The sequence below is a fragment of the Furipterus horrens genome, unplaced genomic scaffold (genome assembly GCF_987537825.1).
Source record: "Furipterus horrens unplaced genomic scaffold, mFurHor1.1.pri manual_scaffold_7, whole genome shotgun sequence".
Taxonomy (NCBI): domain Eukaryota; kingdom Metazoa; phylum Chordata; class Mammalia; order Chiroptera; family Furipteridae; genus Furipterus; species Furipterus horrens.
In genome coordinates, this window is record NW_028327177.1 from 24,033,068 (window position 1) to 24,050,037 (window position 16,970).

The 16,970-nt window shown below is 41.2% G+C and overlaps 1 protein-coding gene and 1 non-coding gene across 2 annotated transcripts in view; one reads left to right on the forward strand and one right to left on the reverse strand.

Annotated features, from left to right (window-relative positions):
- The window catches only part of DPYS (dihydropyrimidinase), a 71,618-nt gene that overhangs the window by 10,085 nt on the left and 44,563 nt on the right, over positions 1-16,970 (forward strand). Inside the window, 4 exon segments of the mRNA XM_090284885.1 lie at positions 6,491-6,649; positions 8,522-8,598; positions 8,600-8,690; positions 9,910-10,102. Coding sequence (XP_090141011.1) covers positions 6,491-6,649; positions 8,522-8,598; positions 8,600-8,690; positions 9,910-10,102 — 520 coding nt within the window.
- Positions 1,395-1,500, reverse strand: LOC150004116 (U6 spliceosomal RNA). The gene has a single exon (XR_016512476.1). It is a non-coding gene; the product is annotated as a U6 spliceosomal RNA (small nuclear RNA).

The window sequence follows — 16,970 nt, forward strand, 5'->3', positions numbered from 1 at the left end:
GGAAAATATTTAAATCACCTATAATTCTAACATTTTGCTTCCTATCCTTTCAGGTATCTTCTTTTGGGGAGGGCATATACACATTTTTTCCTTCTGCTGAATTATGCACACTCTTTGAAGTCAGTCTTGTCCATTAAACATTCCCCCGTGACCTTAACTGTCATTGAAGAATGGGATTTCTGTGACCTCGTTATTCTCTCTGAGTCAAGTCTGAGCTTCAGACCTTTTATTCTGGTCTTCGGATCACCCATGAACCAGGCTCTCGTGTCTGCCTTCCTGAAGATACCACAACCTGATGTCCCAGAAGAGCCTCAAACTCAGCATGTTCCACACCAAATTCATCTTTCCCTCCAAGTCCCTCACTCATTTTTTACCCTCTTTCCCAAACTGTCAACAGCTTCACTCTCTTCTTTTCAGTACTGAACCTTTTGGAGGTTTCCAGTTATTTTGTTGTTGTTGTTTTTGTCTAACAACATTATGTAAATCATTCCTCAGATTCTTGATGACTGACTTAGAATTTACCCCTCATAGTGAAATGACTGGGCCAATGCACATGAGATACATCTTAAAGGAGTTTAGTACATATACCCCCATTGCTCTTTAATTTCTCCCATGAGCAATACATTATAATTCTCATTTCACTGCATCCTAGTAACCTATGAACATTGACATGAAAAAAAATCAATGCCAATTTAATAGAAAAAAACATAGAATTTCTTAATGCTTTTAAATAAGCATTTCTTTAATTGCTGGTGAGGCTGAGTGTTGAACGTTCTTTATATGCCAACTTGAGTGTTCCAGCTCTGAGTTTCTAATTCTATGATTTCCTTGGGTGGCTCTTTATTGATTACAAAGTTAATCTTTGCACTATTCATTAGAAGACGGGGAAAAAAATCTCAGATATTAACTTGAAACTACCCAATGTTAATTAGGGCTTTGGCCTTATTGAGGGTGTTGTAGTTAGGGATTATTTCATTGAACTTGAGTTCTTTATACTTTTCAACTCCACCACTGCTTCCTCTTTTCATTTGCCTAGACTGAATGTTTTCAATATTTAACAGAATAGTGTGGAAATCAAGGTTTTTAAAATGCTGCTGTCTAGGAGGAAAAAAATTTTTTTTATTATCTTTTAGGTTTAGTTATTAGAGTTTGCAAATTAAACTGACAAAAGACAGATTAGCAAGAGAAAAGACAGGTTTCTAAAACTCAGATACATGCAAGTTTACCAAAATATGTGATCCAAGGAGGCAGTGAGAATTTGGGGCTTATGTCCCAACTTTACAGGGGAAAGGGAGGAGGAGAAAGGCACTTAATGGAAAACAAATGACTTTTAGGAAAGTCAAATGGGCCTTTAGGAAAGAAATGGATTATATGATAGGGGTTTTTTTCACCTTTAAAATATGGCGCACTTCACAGATTTGCATGTCATCCTTGCACAGGGCCCTGCTAATCTTCTCTGCATCATTCCAATTTGAGTGTATGTGCTTCCAAAGCGAGCACCAGATACGGCAGCATTGTGACAAGGGCTGCTTAGGTGTGGTGCAAGCTTGTAGTCTCAGGTGACAAACCAATCTTCCCCAGTGGTGACACTTCTTGTAACAGGAATTACGCAACTGAGTCCTTTCGGGAGGCTCTGTTTTCAGGCAGATAAGGCCATTCGGGGGTCAGAGGGAGCCCATTCTCAAATTCCTTCAGCTCAGGATGATTTTTATGACACAGTGGCATATTCTGGATCGTGTCACTGCCGTCTAATGCAGAATAACCCTAAACTAAGAACCTTCCAAGTTGATGGTTAGGTTCTATTCATCCAGTCAACAAAGGTTTCTTGGAAACCCACTAAGTGTCGGCATTGTGATTGGGGTGATAGAGATGAAGATGAAGGTCTTTGTGCTCATCGGTGACAACTAGAGGCTATGTAGCTCGAACTTATCCTGGCGTTAATAATACTCATATATGACAGACTTTGGAACTTGCAGCCTTAACTGTGATGATTGTGACTTTTTCAAGCGCACACCTGAGGTCTGGCATTTTCCCTTTTGTGAAGTCACCAGTCATAACACTTGCATCACCAAATTGTGTTTTTGAGCAGGTTGTTTAGCTAAGTGAACTTCAGTCATTAACCAGAGTCACACCTCACACTTTGGGCTCCTCTTTTCACATGTCAGGTAACAAACTGAAGGAAGACACTTCAGTATTTCAGTTACCTAATGGAGTCACCACTTGCTCTAGTGACAGTCATGAGTTCCTGAACCCTAAGAATCTGTTCACAGAATAAAGCAAAGACCTTATAAATTAGCTTAAAGTAAAACAAAATGTAAACTTTTTTAAAAGAAGAAATTATTTGAGATATAGCTATAGAAATAGATTATAGTTCTGTTGTCTTAAAAGTCTTAGTTAACACTGATTAGGTAATGGGCTTTGGACAAGACTGAGCATTCAGCTTTCAAACGTGCTCAAAGTCTTTATTCCATAATAACATTTTCATAGAGGCATCCAGGCCAGGACTGGCAATATTCTTGACAAATGAAATCTTAAATTAACAATGTAATTACATTGCTTTTCGATTTTGCTATTAGAGAAATGAACCATCGTAGTTATTCCTACTCATAGCTTTGGGGGAAATTCATTGGTCTCCCCTTCCTTTCTTCCTTAAACATCTAAAGAATATTTATGTACCAGGCACTGTAATGGGCACAAGGCATACAGATAACCTACATCACATTCTGAGGGATGACATAAAAGTTCTCTAGAAGATGCCAGGGTTGAGTTTCACTTGACTGAGAGAGGAGGGGCCAGGAAAGGAAGGGCATGAGTGATGCCTCTCTCTCAGAGAGGACATCAGAGCTCTCCAAAGAGAAGGAGGGACAGTGTCACTGGAGTGGGGAGAATGAGCTGGGAGGGGAGGGACTCATGACAAAGCTGAGGAGATATCAGAAGTTCAGATAATGCAGAGACCTTATGGGATGTATAATAATTGTTTTTTGTTTTCCCCCTTCATCCTAAGATCAAAGGGAAGTCCATGAAAGATTGGAAGTGACAAGCACGGCTGGGGACAGGGTGACATTGCAGAGGCTACTGGTTCAGTCAGAAGATGAAGGTGGCACTGGGCAGGGAGGTGGTGGTGCAGGAAGTAAAGAGACTCACAGAATATGTAGACAGTAGCCTGGGAGTGGGAGAATTGATGATGGATTGGATTTAGGGATGTTGGGAAAGAAGAGATGTCAAGTTCAAGAGTGACTCTTAAGTCTGGTTTGCATCATTGGGTGAATGATGGTATGATTGATGTTTTAAACTCGGAGACTAGGAGATGAGCATGGAGAGGCAATGTCTTTACAAAGCTGAGTGTGCTTCTGCGGTTGAATCATAAATTGGGACATGAAGCTTGTTTTCATAAGTGTTAGTGACTACAAGAAAGCTGTAAATTCAGCAAGTGTCTTTCCCCCTGGAGTTCAAATGTGCTGTTGGACTTCTTCCTGTTTTACTTGGGTTGAGCAAGTTCTGTGATTGATTTTAGTGAAATTAAGTCACTTGTTTCAGGATGAGCTTAGAAATGAAAATTCAGTGACACCATAAAAAAAGAAAATGCTCGGGATGCTTTCAATAATGATTTACAACCTAATATATTCTTAAATAAAATCCTGTGTTATGTAAAATTATGACCCCACTGTTGGCTAGAGTTTATCTCAATTTATTTTCTCTCATATTTGCACCTGAGACAGCACATGCTCTCTTCCTTGCAAAAGAAGCTTTCAGATGAACTGGAAGGTTTTCAAGGGAGGACAGCCAAGGTAATTAGGAGCTGAAAGAATTGATTTATGAGCCCAGATTAGAAAAGGTAAATGCATTTTGTTTAGCTAACTACAAATAAAAGGGGAATGAAGCCAATCAGCAGTAAAAACAAAGGAAATGATTAGGTTTTATGTAGAAATATGAAAGAAATTGTCATCCTTTATTGGTTCTCTCTCCTCTAAGCTCTCCGTACTTTTCAAATGTTAAGCAAAGCCAGAGGACTGTTTTGTGAAGTGAATCAAGAAGAGTCTGATGTTGAAAAAAAATGAAAGAATACTGATAATACCTCAGGTGGGCTGGGACTGTGGGGTTCTAAACAGCTGGTTTGTTGGATAAAGCTGAGTGTTCCATGGGTAATCGTTGTGTGAAGGCAAAGAAGCGCTGGTACGGGTCTTTCCTTACAAATCGTTTAGGAGAATGTTACTTCGTTATTGATTGTCACAGTGATGAACATCACATGAGCTTAATAAAACTGCAGTTCAAAGTTTGATGATGGGATTTGTTGTGTTGTGTATGGCTTTTGGTTTCCTTAATGCTTGATTGATTTCACCAACCTCTGCACCTCTCGAAATAATGATTCATGTAATGGCCTGGGGCCCCAAGCTGGGAAGCAGATCACACCAAATGGAAGATCGGAGAAGGGGGATGGTCTGCATGGGGCAATGCCCAGAGCAGGCCGAATGCAAGACCTCCAGCTCAAAGTTGTATCTTCTTCCTTGTTACCCATGAGAATTTACCAGCTGTGTGACCTTGGAGAGACATTTGACATCTCTGAGTCTCAGTATCTGCAACCTCTCAGGGCTGTAGCAAGGCTGAATTAAATGAGCTGATGAGTCTAAGATGCTTAACCCAGAACTTGGTATTTAAACAAGTGCCTCTTTTAAGAGGCAAGTGACTCTTGAGAAGAGTAAGTCGCCTTCCCTTGGGGGTGTCTGCTCTAATTGGGGTTACAGATCTGTAGCTCTGGCCTGTGGCTCCTTGGATCCAGCCGAAAGACGGGAACAGTTCAGATCTTGAAGTAATATTCAGGGACTTGAAGTAATATTCAGACTTGAAATAACTTTGGGCAACCAAAGGACTCTGGGTCACCAAAAAGACCAGAAGAGGAAGAAAGAGGTTCTAGAGGAGGCTGGTGCCGGAGAGTGCCTGGCAGCTATCTGCCAAGACCCATGGTAGCAGCTGAGATCCCTGTGGTTTGGGAAAAGATAGGTTCTGTTTTTCATCCATTCACCCACACTGGCCCAGGCTACCCTCTCCCACACACTACAGTTTCTCTCAATTCATTCCCATTGTGAGGGTGAGGAGAGGAAGGAAGAGTGAACAGGAGAAACAGAACAAGCAGAAACAGAGAAAAAAACAGCTGATTGCTTCCTCCCCTCCTTCTCGGGCTCCTGGTTATTTAAGGGGGTGAAGAATTTGTGACCAATCTTATTCAGGAACTTTCAAACTGTAGCCCCAGGAAGTTCAATCTGCTGTAGTTTTAGAAAAATGAGCCTTTGACCATCACATGTTCTGTCTTGTAAGAAGGCCATCAACAGTCTGTGAACTTAATTCATATGACATGTACATGTATGTGTCTGTAAAACGTGTTTTCTCCTTGTATAAGTTATGCTTTGTTATAGAGATTTAGCAAATATGGAAAATAAAATGTAACTGGAGGATAATTAAAACAACATGAAATCATGCCATCCAGAAACAGCTACTGTTGATGTTTCTCTGGGCTCAGCGTTGCCTTGTTTTCACGGGAAGTGTGCGTTCCGGAGCATGATCCTGTGGCTCCTACTGTCACGTCCCAATTCTCCTTCCTGGGTCATTTCCGCCCGCCTCAGGACCCCTGGCATCCTCTCCCAGGCAACTGCCTCATCTTTCCCCTGTCCTTGATTGCTCCTCAGAGTCAGGTCTGCACGTCGTTCTGTCTGCATGTCAGACATGTGCCTGAGCGCCTCGCACTGGGATGTTCTACACTGGACTCATGCTCCCCTCTGCGGTCCCCTCATCCGCCACCCTCTCAGTCAGCCCAGTCACAATCGGCCCTCTGTCTCACTCAGCCACAATCCTTGCTAGTTTTATAGCCAGAAGTTATGGGGACGTCCCTTCCTGGCTTCCCACCCTTCACCCCTAGCAGCCTGCCAGAGAGAGGACCTCAGAGGCAGAAGACCTTCTGCATTCTTTCAGCACCTGCCTTTCCCCCAGAATCTGAGGAGGGCTTTGGTTTTTACATTTTTAAGTCAGCGTTGTATTCAACACAGAAGCTGTGACTGTCAGTGCCAAGGAAAGGGGATTCCCACGTGTCCCTGAGGTTTTGGACTCTTCAGAGAAAGAGGCATCCATCCAGTGTCCCCGCTGTTCCTGGCACTGGAACTCTGAGTAGGGGGCCCTGTGTGGCACTGGTACCCCTTGCTCCTCATAGGGGACATCCACAGCCAAAATATTCCTTCTGATTTTTATCTGCCATGCCTCACATGGGTGTGGAACCAGCCCCTGCTACCGGTCTCCATGTGGCTTCTTCTTTATATCCTTAGTTGTAGGACTTCAAACTTTAACTCATGGAAAGTCTCCTTATGTCCCTTGGAACATTTTAAAGGCCATTTGCTGGACTTCAAGTTTGCCCAAGTGCTTGCAAATGCATGTTGTTCAAGAAGATAAATGAGCTAAACAGAAAACTGATGTCTCACCTGTTGAAACCCTCCTGCGATTACAGGCTGCCCTGGCATGAGGCAGTACCATGATCATCGGTTTGACCATTCCTCCGAGAGGCAGCTCCCTCATCAAGGCCTTCAAGACCTGGCGGAGCTGGGCTGATCCCAAAGTCTGCTGTGACTACAGCCTTCATGTGGCCGTGACATGGTGGAGTGACCAGGTGAACGACCTAGGAGTCTGGTTTCTTCCATTTAGTTCCCTAGTCCTTGCTCTGTGCACCATCAAGAAATTCGGTCATGTCAAAACCTAAGAAACTGGTGGATGGCTGGAGGTCAGAACTGGAAGAAAGACTCTTCATTGCATATTCTTTTGTACTTTTTGAATTTTGATTCCTGTGAAGTACTGTCAATTTTAAAACTGAAATTTAAAAAAAAATCATATACAGATGACAGCAAAAATGCTTCATAATAATTCACAATAACCTTTCCTAATAGTTAATTCATGACATGTAATTTTTAAAAAGTTCTGATCTCCATGTTCCTCAACTTCAACATTTTTAAACTCTTGAATATGGTATTTTCCCACAGACCAGCACTTTGATTAGAAATGTTTAATTCTGGGAGAAAAACCAAAGAAATTCCCATTTAGATGCCTCCGTTCCCACTCCTGGCCTTGGCCTCCCACCCGCCTGTGCACTTGAAAAGGAAAGGGAAAGACCAGAACGTTTTCAAGGACTTCTCCCAGCTGTCTCCCGCCCGGAGCTCTTTCTCCACAGCTCTGCGAATCTCACCCCCCCTCCCCCGACCCCCGCTCAGATCATTTCATGACTGAGCTTCAACCAACCTTCCACATCTGCTCTTTCCTTAGGCTACGGCAGAAATGATAACGTGACAGGAAGACAGTTTTGAGAGATGTTAAAATTGTCCATTTCTCCCCATATAAACTTGCATGTGTACTTGAGAATACATTTTTACTTGTGATTTCAATCAACATGTTTTTTCCACATTGGACTTAATTCAGAAATATTTTTACCAGAAAGAGTTCACAAGGGTGACTTGATTTGATGTTACCATATAACTTATGCCTCCACCTCCCCCTAAAAATTGGGAGGCTTTGGAAACCAAGTGAATATAAGACAAGTAATCAATCTTTAACAGATAGTTCAGCATATATAATAGCAAGGTTCATAGACCACAGTTAATGTTAATTTTTCTCCAGAAATGCTGATCTAAGTGATGCATCTGATCTCTTTTGTGCTTTTAGGGTCTTCCTGCGTTCCTTGTTTCCTCCCTCCCTCCCTCCCTCCTTTCCTCCACTCTTATTTTATTGAAGCAAAACTGATCATGTTTGCCCTTACCAGTGCTTCTGACACTTGATTATCTGGTGAATATTGTTAAAATATAGATTCTGTCCAGTAAGTGTACTAGTTTTCTAGGACTGCTGTCACAAAGTACCACAAACAGAGGGGCTTAGACAACAGGAATTTATTTTCTCACAGTCCTGGAAACTAGACATCTGAGATCAAGGTCTTGGCAGGTTGGTTCCTTCTGGGGACTGTGAAGGAGAATCTGCTCCATGCCTCTCACCAGCCTCTCATAGTTTGCTGTGATCTTTGGCCTTCCTTGATTCCGACTGGTCCCATCACCTCCTAGGAGCTACTGATGGGTAGATCTACACCCTCTACTTCCTCTCTAAGACCTAATCCTGTGGGTTTCAAATTTGAATCCAAACCCCTTATTTCACATTAGTTTGGCTTTCTTCTAGAAACACTATTATTCCTGTTGCTGCCACATGGCTTTATCTTCACTTTATTCAATAATTTCCTTGTATCAGGAGATAAATGCTGAGCATTTATATTCAAGTATAGAAATGAAGCACTTTGGGGAAAACTATTAGCTCTTCCTTGATTTCAAAGTGTTATAGCAGCTCATGATGAAATGGAGTCTAACATTGGGGAAAGATCAAGGACTTAATTGCTTTTCATCTGGAATTAAGCTGTTCTTTTTTTACTTAATTGTCCTCCAAATGCAACAATTTGGAAAATATTGAAATTACCTTTAAATAAAAGTGACATTTTATTCTTTCCTTTTAGGTTAAAGAAGAAATGAAAATCCTTACCCAAGATAAAGGTGTGAACTCCTTCAAGATGTTTGTGGGCTGTAAGGGTGTGAGAAACCGAGCTGTATACGGCCTTCTCTCTGCGCAAGGACAGGGGAGCGATCGCTCAGGTCCACGTGGAAAACGGAGACCTAATTGCAGAGGCAACAATTACATTCAAAAACTCATACAGGAATGAAAACAACTGTAATTTTTTAAGGTGAAGATGGTTTGTCCTAAGTGGGTAAACTCAGGTAATGCATTGGAAGAAACTAATTTTCTGAGGTTGGGAAACAATTTCGTTTACTGAGTCTCTGTTCTGAGTTTTATTCAAGTGGTATACGCATTTGAATAAGAATTTTCCTTTTTCAAACCAGATATTGTATTAGATATCAAACATACTTTGTTATAAAATACAAATATTTTTCTTTGTGTAGCCCAGCACTTTATTTTTATTTTTATTTTTTGGTGGCTCAGGCTGCTGGTTCAGAATGCCAAAGTGTTGACATCTGCTTAATTGGAGGAGTTACACGGTGTATTAGGTAGTTGTTTTAAGTTTCACTCTTTTCAGAAACTGGGTTTAAAAAGTGCTCTGGAGGAATCTAGATGATATTTGTTTCTCAGGTGAGTTCCATTATTAATGCCGGAAGGGTGCAGCGTCTACAAGATTTAAAGAGCTGTCTCGCACCCTTTATATTAGCTGACTTTTTCTCTCTCTACGCTCAGTTCACATTAAAGTTAGTGGGCTGGAGGCTCGCTGGCCAGGTGGCAGAGGAGGATAATGGGAGGAGAGCGTGAGCTGTGAACTCAAACAGACCAGGGTTTTCACTGGACTCTCCCACATCCCAGCTGTGAGACGCAGGACAAGCCATTTTCCCATTCATGGTCTCAACTTCCTGCCTTTTTTAATAAGGAAGACAGAACCATCTGGAGTGCAGAAATACAATATCATTCAGTGGGTGGAAGGAGAGGGCACTGAAGACTGAATCAGTAACAAATAGCATTAACTGTATAATATAATACCATGAATCATTTCAACAAAGATCTAATATTGGGGATTAGCATATTTCTGTTATTTTATTTGTTTTGAACCATAATAAGTCTTAAATATAAACACTGCATTTCAAAGAATGATTAGAACTAACCTCCTATCTTTTTCACCTTTTCAATCAAAATCATTTAATTGTGAAATATGTATATGAAAAAGTAACACACACAATCAGAGAATTAAATTTATTTTCATCAAACGCACACACACACACACACACACCTATACCTCATAGATCTAATAGCCTGTCAGCGTATTTCTTTTATGGGACAATAATGGCATTTGCCATTAGTAAGCCTTCCTTGCACATGTGTGTGTTCCTGCTGCTTTCTTAGGGGGCAAGGAAGAAGTCGGCGTTGGGGTTCCCAGGTCCCGAGGGCCGTGCGCTGTGCCGCCCAGAAGCGGTGGAGGCGGAGGCCACGCTGAGACCTGTCACCATGGCCAGTGCCGTCAACAGCCCTCCGTACGCCGTGTGTGTGATGAGCAAATCTGCGGCAAAGGTGACGGCGGATGCAAGGGGAGCAGGTAATTCCTGAGCCACAGCCTCACTTGTAACTCTGCATTCGTTGAAGAGCAAGGTATCATACCTGCAGGCTCTCTTTCGCTCATGAGAAAGTTGCACGTGAATTTCCACCGCGGATTTTCCTCCCTTACTGTCCCTGCTGCTTCCTTCCATCCTTATGCGTGTCGATTTCAGTTTTCCTTTGTGCTCACCTTCATGACTGCTTCTCTTCCTTAGGGTTATTTTTTCATCATCCCTGGAATCTCGAATCATGTCCTTTAGCCACAAATCGCACCCTGAACACCACTCGTAGCCCATTTTCTAATCTGATGGCCAAACTCAAACTCTCCAGTTAACCGGAAAGAAGTTTCTCTGTCTCTTAGGCATTTTCCATTATAGGCATCTCTCATCCCAGTACAAGATCAGAGTACTGCAGGGCATGTAGCAGGTCTCAACAAAAAATTTTGAAATGCATTGATTGGTCTCATAACAATTTGGGTGTTGGTTCAACTGAAGCAATTATCCAAGTGGTATTTTTATGACAGTTCTGTTACAATTTTAAAACCCAGATTGCCTAATTGCCTCGGTTCTTTAGTTCAATTTAATACGTAAATAGTCACCATAAAAGAAAAAGAAAATATTTTTTGATAAGCATTGGGTAGAGAAATAATTTAATTCATTTGCTGGTACTGGTTAAGGAAGGATGAAAACCAGTTAAGGTACCTTTTATCCAAAGGCTTCAGACCCTCCTGAGATGTGTTTCTCTCATCTCAGTTTTAGAATCCCGAGTAATCAGATACTGTCTTATAAATCATCCCGGCTGTTTCTTTAAACTGAAACTGGCTGCATTTTTATAATATGGATATTTAAAACCACGAGAATAGATTTAGCATGTCTATAATTAACAGTAAAATACATTCTTCAAAATTGGCTCTTGTTGCATGAAGGTTAAATAAGGATTTTGTTCCAGCCAAACGCATTCTTTTTTAATTTTTACCAAATTATAAGAGAACATTTCTTTAGAGCGTTACAGAGGTAGTAGAGGTGAGCTAGCTGAGCTTCATAGGCTCAGAAAACAAGTTACAGAAGCAAAAGAAGGGCCCTTGGAGTTTAGGAGAGTGGAAGCAGGCGATTCATCCCTAGGGGGGAAGGGAGGAAGGGAAAGGCTCCCAGAATGCTCCCTAGAAGCAAAGCGCTTGGTTGCATTGTAATCCAGCAACATCTAGTGTTAAGACTAAACTTGGTTTCATACAGGAGTTCATAAGGTCTTACTACCAACCATTTCTGGTTGCAACGCCTCCATCACTCCACATGTAATGTAATTTCAGTTAAAACAGCACTACCCTAACCCTAACCCTAACCCTTTAAAAAGAAAATACTGAAGTTTTAAAGTTATAGCATTAGGTTTTTGCCACCAGATGGCACTGTTGCCAACCCTATGAAATGGGCTCTTCTATAATGTGCTTTGTTAAGTCCTGTACCCTTACCGCTTGTCAGATAGGCCCATGATGTCAGAATATGATTTAAGAAATAGTACATTCAGCAGAAATGGTCAATCTTAACCCACCAGCAAGTAAAATTTTGACAGTTCTGTCAGGAAGTAGTTTCTTGATCTCGGGTATTTGGTTTGCTTTGGGATAGAATTCCATTAGGAGCAAAAGTAAAAGTAAAGGTCTCAGGATATAAATTATAGGCAGAAAGCTCAAGTATGAGCATTTTATTTTGTTATTTTTAAATTTAATTTTATTTCTGATTATGTAAAACACTTATATGGCCCAAACATCAAAATTATGTACTAAAAATGTATTCTCAGAGAATTATTTTTATTAATTCATTTCTAGCCTACCTTTATACTGTTTCTCTTAATGAAAAAAAAAACAGAATATATGTATAATATATTTACTTCTCTATCTTTTCTACATGAAAAGTAAAATACTATACATAGTGTTCTGTAATTTGCTTTTTTATACTCATAACATGTCCTAAAGGTCAGCTAATATTAGGAATAGAGACTTCCCTCATTGTATTTTACAGGTGCAGAATATGCCACTAAATTTGTTCAGCTAGTCCCTAATGATGGATATTTGGGTTGCTTCCAATCTTTAAGCTGTTACAAATAGAACCACAGTGAAGACCTTATGCATATGCTATTTCATATTTGTAGAAGGCGAATTAGATTTCTATTGCTGCTCTGACAAATTACCACAGACTTAGTGGCTTAAAGCAACCCAATTTTATTACTGGGTAGTTCTAGAGGTCAGGTGTCAGCAGGTCTGTGTTCCTTTGGGAGACTCTAGGGGGGATCCCTCTCTTTACTTTTTCCAGCTGATTGAGATGATGCAGATTTCTTGGTTCGTGTCCCCTTCCTTTATCTTAAAAGCCAACAATGGTGGGTGGAGAACACTGCGTTATTCTGAGCTCCCCTTATGCCTCTCTCCTCTACTTTAAGGATCCGTGAATTACCTTGAGCCCCCTTGATTCATTCAGGACAGCTTCTATGTCTCAAGGTCCATAATTTATTAATCACAACTGTGAAAGTCCCTTTTTCGTGTCAGGTAACTTTTTCACAAGTTATGGGAATTAGGACAGGGACATCTTTGGGGTGCCATTATTCTACCTACCACAAAATTCTATCCTCATGATAGAGTTCTAGAAGTGGGACAGCTTGTTCAAAGGGTAATAAATACAAGTGCACCTTTTGGATGTTGCTTAATTCCTTTCCGAAGGGATTATACATATGGAATGTTTAAAATGTCACCCAATTGTTCTAGTTGAGTCAGACTTATTATAATAGTACCTGTGAGAACAGCCCAATGCACAATTGTCAAAAAGGTAGCAGATCTCTCAGAGTACATTAGCATGAGAGATTTCACAGCCTGACCTGTGATCCCTGACCTGTGATCCCTGACATGTGATCAAACAGGAACTGGAAAGGAGTAGGGAAGGGTTGGACATGAACAACCCTAGACCTTTCACATGGTGACTGCACCAGCCAACCCAAGGGCAGATCCCTGGGGAGTACAGAGTGACAAGAGCTCATGGACCACACCTTTTACAGAAGATTCATTTACCCCATCTGCACTCATTTGTCATCTAACATCATTTCTGAACATAAAAAAGCAATACACATCTATTAATTGTTGTCTTGTTTAAATTAAAAGCAGATTTATACTACGAATATTTCCTATCTGTAAATACCTTTGCCAGGCCATTCTATCATCTAGAGCCTTGCCTCTCAAAGGGTGGTCCCTAGAATGCAGCATTGACATCCCCCGAGAGCTCGTTGGTCGTTGGGAACGCACAGCCTTGGACCCTAACCCAGAACCACTGAGTCAAAATATGCTAGAACCTCAGGTGATTCAAATGTATATTAAAGCTTCAGAATCACTCTTGCAGCAGGCACAAAAGATATCCAAAGTATTAATTGTTGCTGTTGTAGTTGTCTGGAAATATAATTCTACTAAGTTTAACTTTATTGTTGAATTTCCAACTCTACACCCAAAAGGTAGTAAGAGGAAGGTCAATTATTGTAACAACCAACATTGTTGAGCACTTAATATGTACCTGGCACATACTTTAATAGCTTATCTCACTTCAGGTTTTATTATATATTATCTCAGCAATGTGTCTTAATATACATTATAACTTTTAATTGTGATAACAATGCTTCAAGCTAAATTTTATCATTGTTTGTGACTTATGAAGTTGAAACTTTGGAAAGTTCTGTAAATTGAGCCCAAGTTCACTTTACTAGTAAGCGCTAAACCTGGAATTCAAGCTTAGGTTCATATGACCCTCAAGCCCAAATTTTTGGTTACTCTGCACTTTATTAAAGAAAAAATCAGTTTACGAAGTTGGGAAACATGACTGTCAAGTTTATATTTAATCAGTTTTGGTTTTTGGCCTCATATTTACAATTTTTATTTAAAGCACTATCATCATTTTGTTACTTTTTAAAACCATTATCAAAAGAAAAACACATGCTGGGAATGGAAATGATCAAGAATGTAGTAAATGGAAAATAAACATCCACTATCTCCCTCAGCTCAGGCCTGAAACGAGTGATTTTTAACCATATCTATCTTTAGTTTTTGGGGGTGGTTACCTCCAAAATTCTAAACCATAAGGTTGTAAGTAGTAACTTATAATTTTTGACAGTTCAGTTTGTTGGTGCTGCCAGAACCATGAACTGGGGGGTTTAAACAACAGAAATGTATTTTCTCACAATTCTGGACTCTAGAAGTCCAAGATCAAAGTGCTGGTGGCGTCGGTTGTTTCTGAAGACAGCGAAGAAAGGATATGCTCCAGACCCCTGTCCTGGATTTCTAGGTGACAGTCTTCTCCCTGTGTCCCCACATAGTCATCCCTCTGCACGTGTCTCTGTCTAAATTTGCTCTTTGCATAAGGACCCCAGTCTTATTGGATTAAGACTCACACTAATGACCTCATTGTAACATAATTACTCTGGAAAGGACCCTATTGCCAAATGCAGTCACGTTCTGAGTTACTGGGGGTTAGAGCTTTTACGTCTGTATTTTGGAAAGGGACACAATTCGGTCCAAATTGTGAAGTGACTCCAGGATCCCAGGAAGTGCTAGATACCTTCATATACAGTAATGTACTCCATCCTCACAAAATTGCCACATCAGAGGGACATTGTGATCCTATTTCATAGACGAGAAAAACTGAGACTAAGAGTAAGGACTCATCTTGCACAAGGTCACGAACAAAAAGGAAGTAAAACCAGAATTTGAACCTGACCTTGTGTGATCTATTACTCTTTATGCTGCTTCTGTGTATTTTCCTTCTCAGTTGTTGTCTTCCTTTGTAAATGTAATATTTTAAATCAAAACAAACCCTTCTCGTCTGGACACATTATTTTATAAGTGTGCTCAGCTTTCTGTGTGGGAGCCGGTGCTTTTGCTCCTGGCTCCTGCACCAGCTTCTCTGCCTCTCTGACCTTCTCCAGCAGATCCCAGGCCATGATTACGTGCAGCTCCCAGATCCAGACAAGGCGTGAACATCCGCTCTATCACTTCCATTTAATTAATGGGTCTGGTCAGGAGGGAATTTAGATTGTTTTGACATGTTTTGTTATTTGAAAATCTTTAGAATCTCCCAGAGGGCAAAATTCCTGTAAGTGGGAGATTGCATCATAAGTGCAGAGTCTTTTTTGGTGTTGAGCCAGAGGAGGGAGGAAGAAGGAGAGAACATGTATGGGTAGACAGGACACAGCATAATGTGAAACTTGCTGAGATAGTGGGAGATTAATGGTGAGGATGTACCGTCTCCCAAGAGTTGCTGAAACCATCTGGTCTGGAATGTAATCAAGAGGTCCTGGACGAGGACAGATATAGCACTTTTCATTACCAACCTGCTAAGAGTAGTAAAGGACACCAGTAAGTGACATTGGAGAATTGCTCAAACACATCCACAAATAGCTTGTGGTTGACTTAAACATTTAAAAATGCATACTCTTAATGTTATGTACAATAACCAAGATTTGGAAGCAGCCCAAGTGGCCATCAGTAGGTCAGTACATAAAAATGTTGTGGTACATTTACACAACAGGAATACTATTCAGCCATAAAAAAGAAGGAAGTCTTACCTTTTGCATCAGCATGAATGGACCTGGAGAGTATTACAGTAAGTGAAATAAGCCAGTCAGAGACACTAGTATCATATTATTTTATTTATATATGGAATCTAATAAACAAAACAAACTACCAAACAAAATAGAAACAGATTCCTAGATACAGAGAACAGAGAGATGACAGCTGTCAGAGGGGAGGGGCATTGGGGGCCGGGTGAAAGATGTGAAGGGATTAAGGGGAAAAAAAAAGACAGACACAGACCACAACAGCACAGTAACTGCCAGAGGGGATGAGGGGTGATGGTGGGGGGAAGTGGAAGAAGGCGAAGAGGGGGATAAACGGTGATGGAAAGAGACTTGACTTTGGGTGGTGAGCGCCCAATGCAGTGTGCAGATGATGGTCTACAGAGTTGTACATGCGACACCTGTATGGTTTTGTTAATCAATGTCATCCCAATAAATTCAGTTTAAAAAGAACAAAAAGAAAAAGGAAAAAGAAATGCTCTTTACCAAGAAATGAAAAATGACATTTTTCCCAGTCGTCGTCAGCAGCCGTCCGTCTCGAGAGACCATGGTGTAGCTTCTTAAGAGTCTATCTGCACCGCCGAGAATGGCTGTGCAGTCCGACTCGGGAGTGACACGGTATCTGTCTCCTCCCGTGTTGAATCGACATCTTGCGATGACGCTGGAGTGTCCTCTCCAGTGAAGCTGAAGCTACAGAGCCTGGGCAGGGTGATATGGAGGGTCTGCTGTTGCCCATGCAGCAGACCCCCCCTCTCTTAGCAGCTGAAGGGTCCAAGGGAAAGACGGAGTCAATACAGCTTGGGTTCAGGTGCGCCGCAGGAGTTGCCGGTGTTGACTACAACGTCAAACCGCCTTAGGGACTCCGGCTCCGGATTTTCTGTCGGGGTTTACTCCCTTAGCCTTTCCCCTGAAGAGGTATGCCGCAAGGCAGCGGAGGTTTTTTGGAGTCAGAGTTTTCCTTCTCTGATGTGCCCTGACTGGAAGATCGAACCAGCGACACCTAGCTCGCAGGCCGACGCTCAATCCACTGAGCCAAACCAGCCAGGGCTATTTTTCCTAGTAACATAGAGCATACATATGATATGCTAAAAGAATACTAGGATCTTAATTCTGGTGCACCACTTACTACCCTGGTGTCTTGGGCAATTTAGTCTCATTGAGCATCAGTTTATTGTCAAACCAGCATGAGGGTTGCCATGAAGGTCAAGCGAGATATATGACCTTCAAACTATATTTGCAAACTATAGAGTGTTATACATATATTAGCTATCTTTATT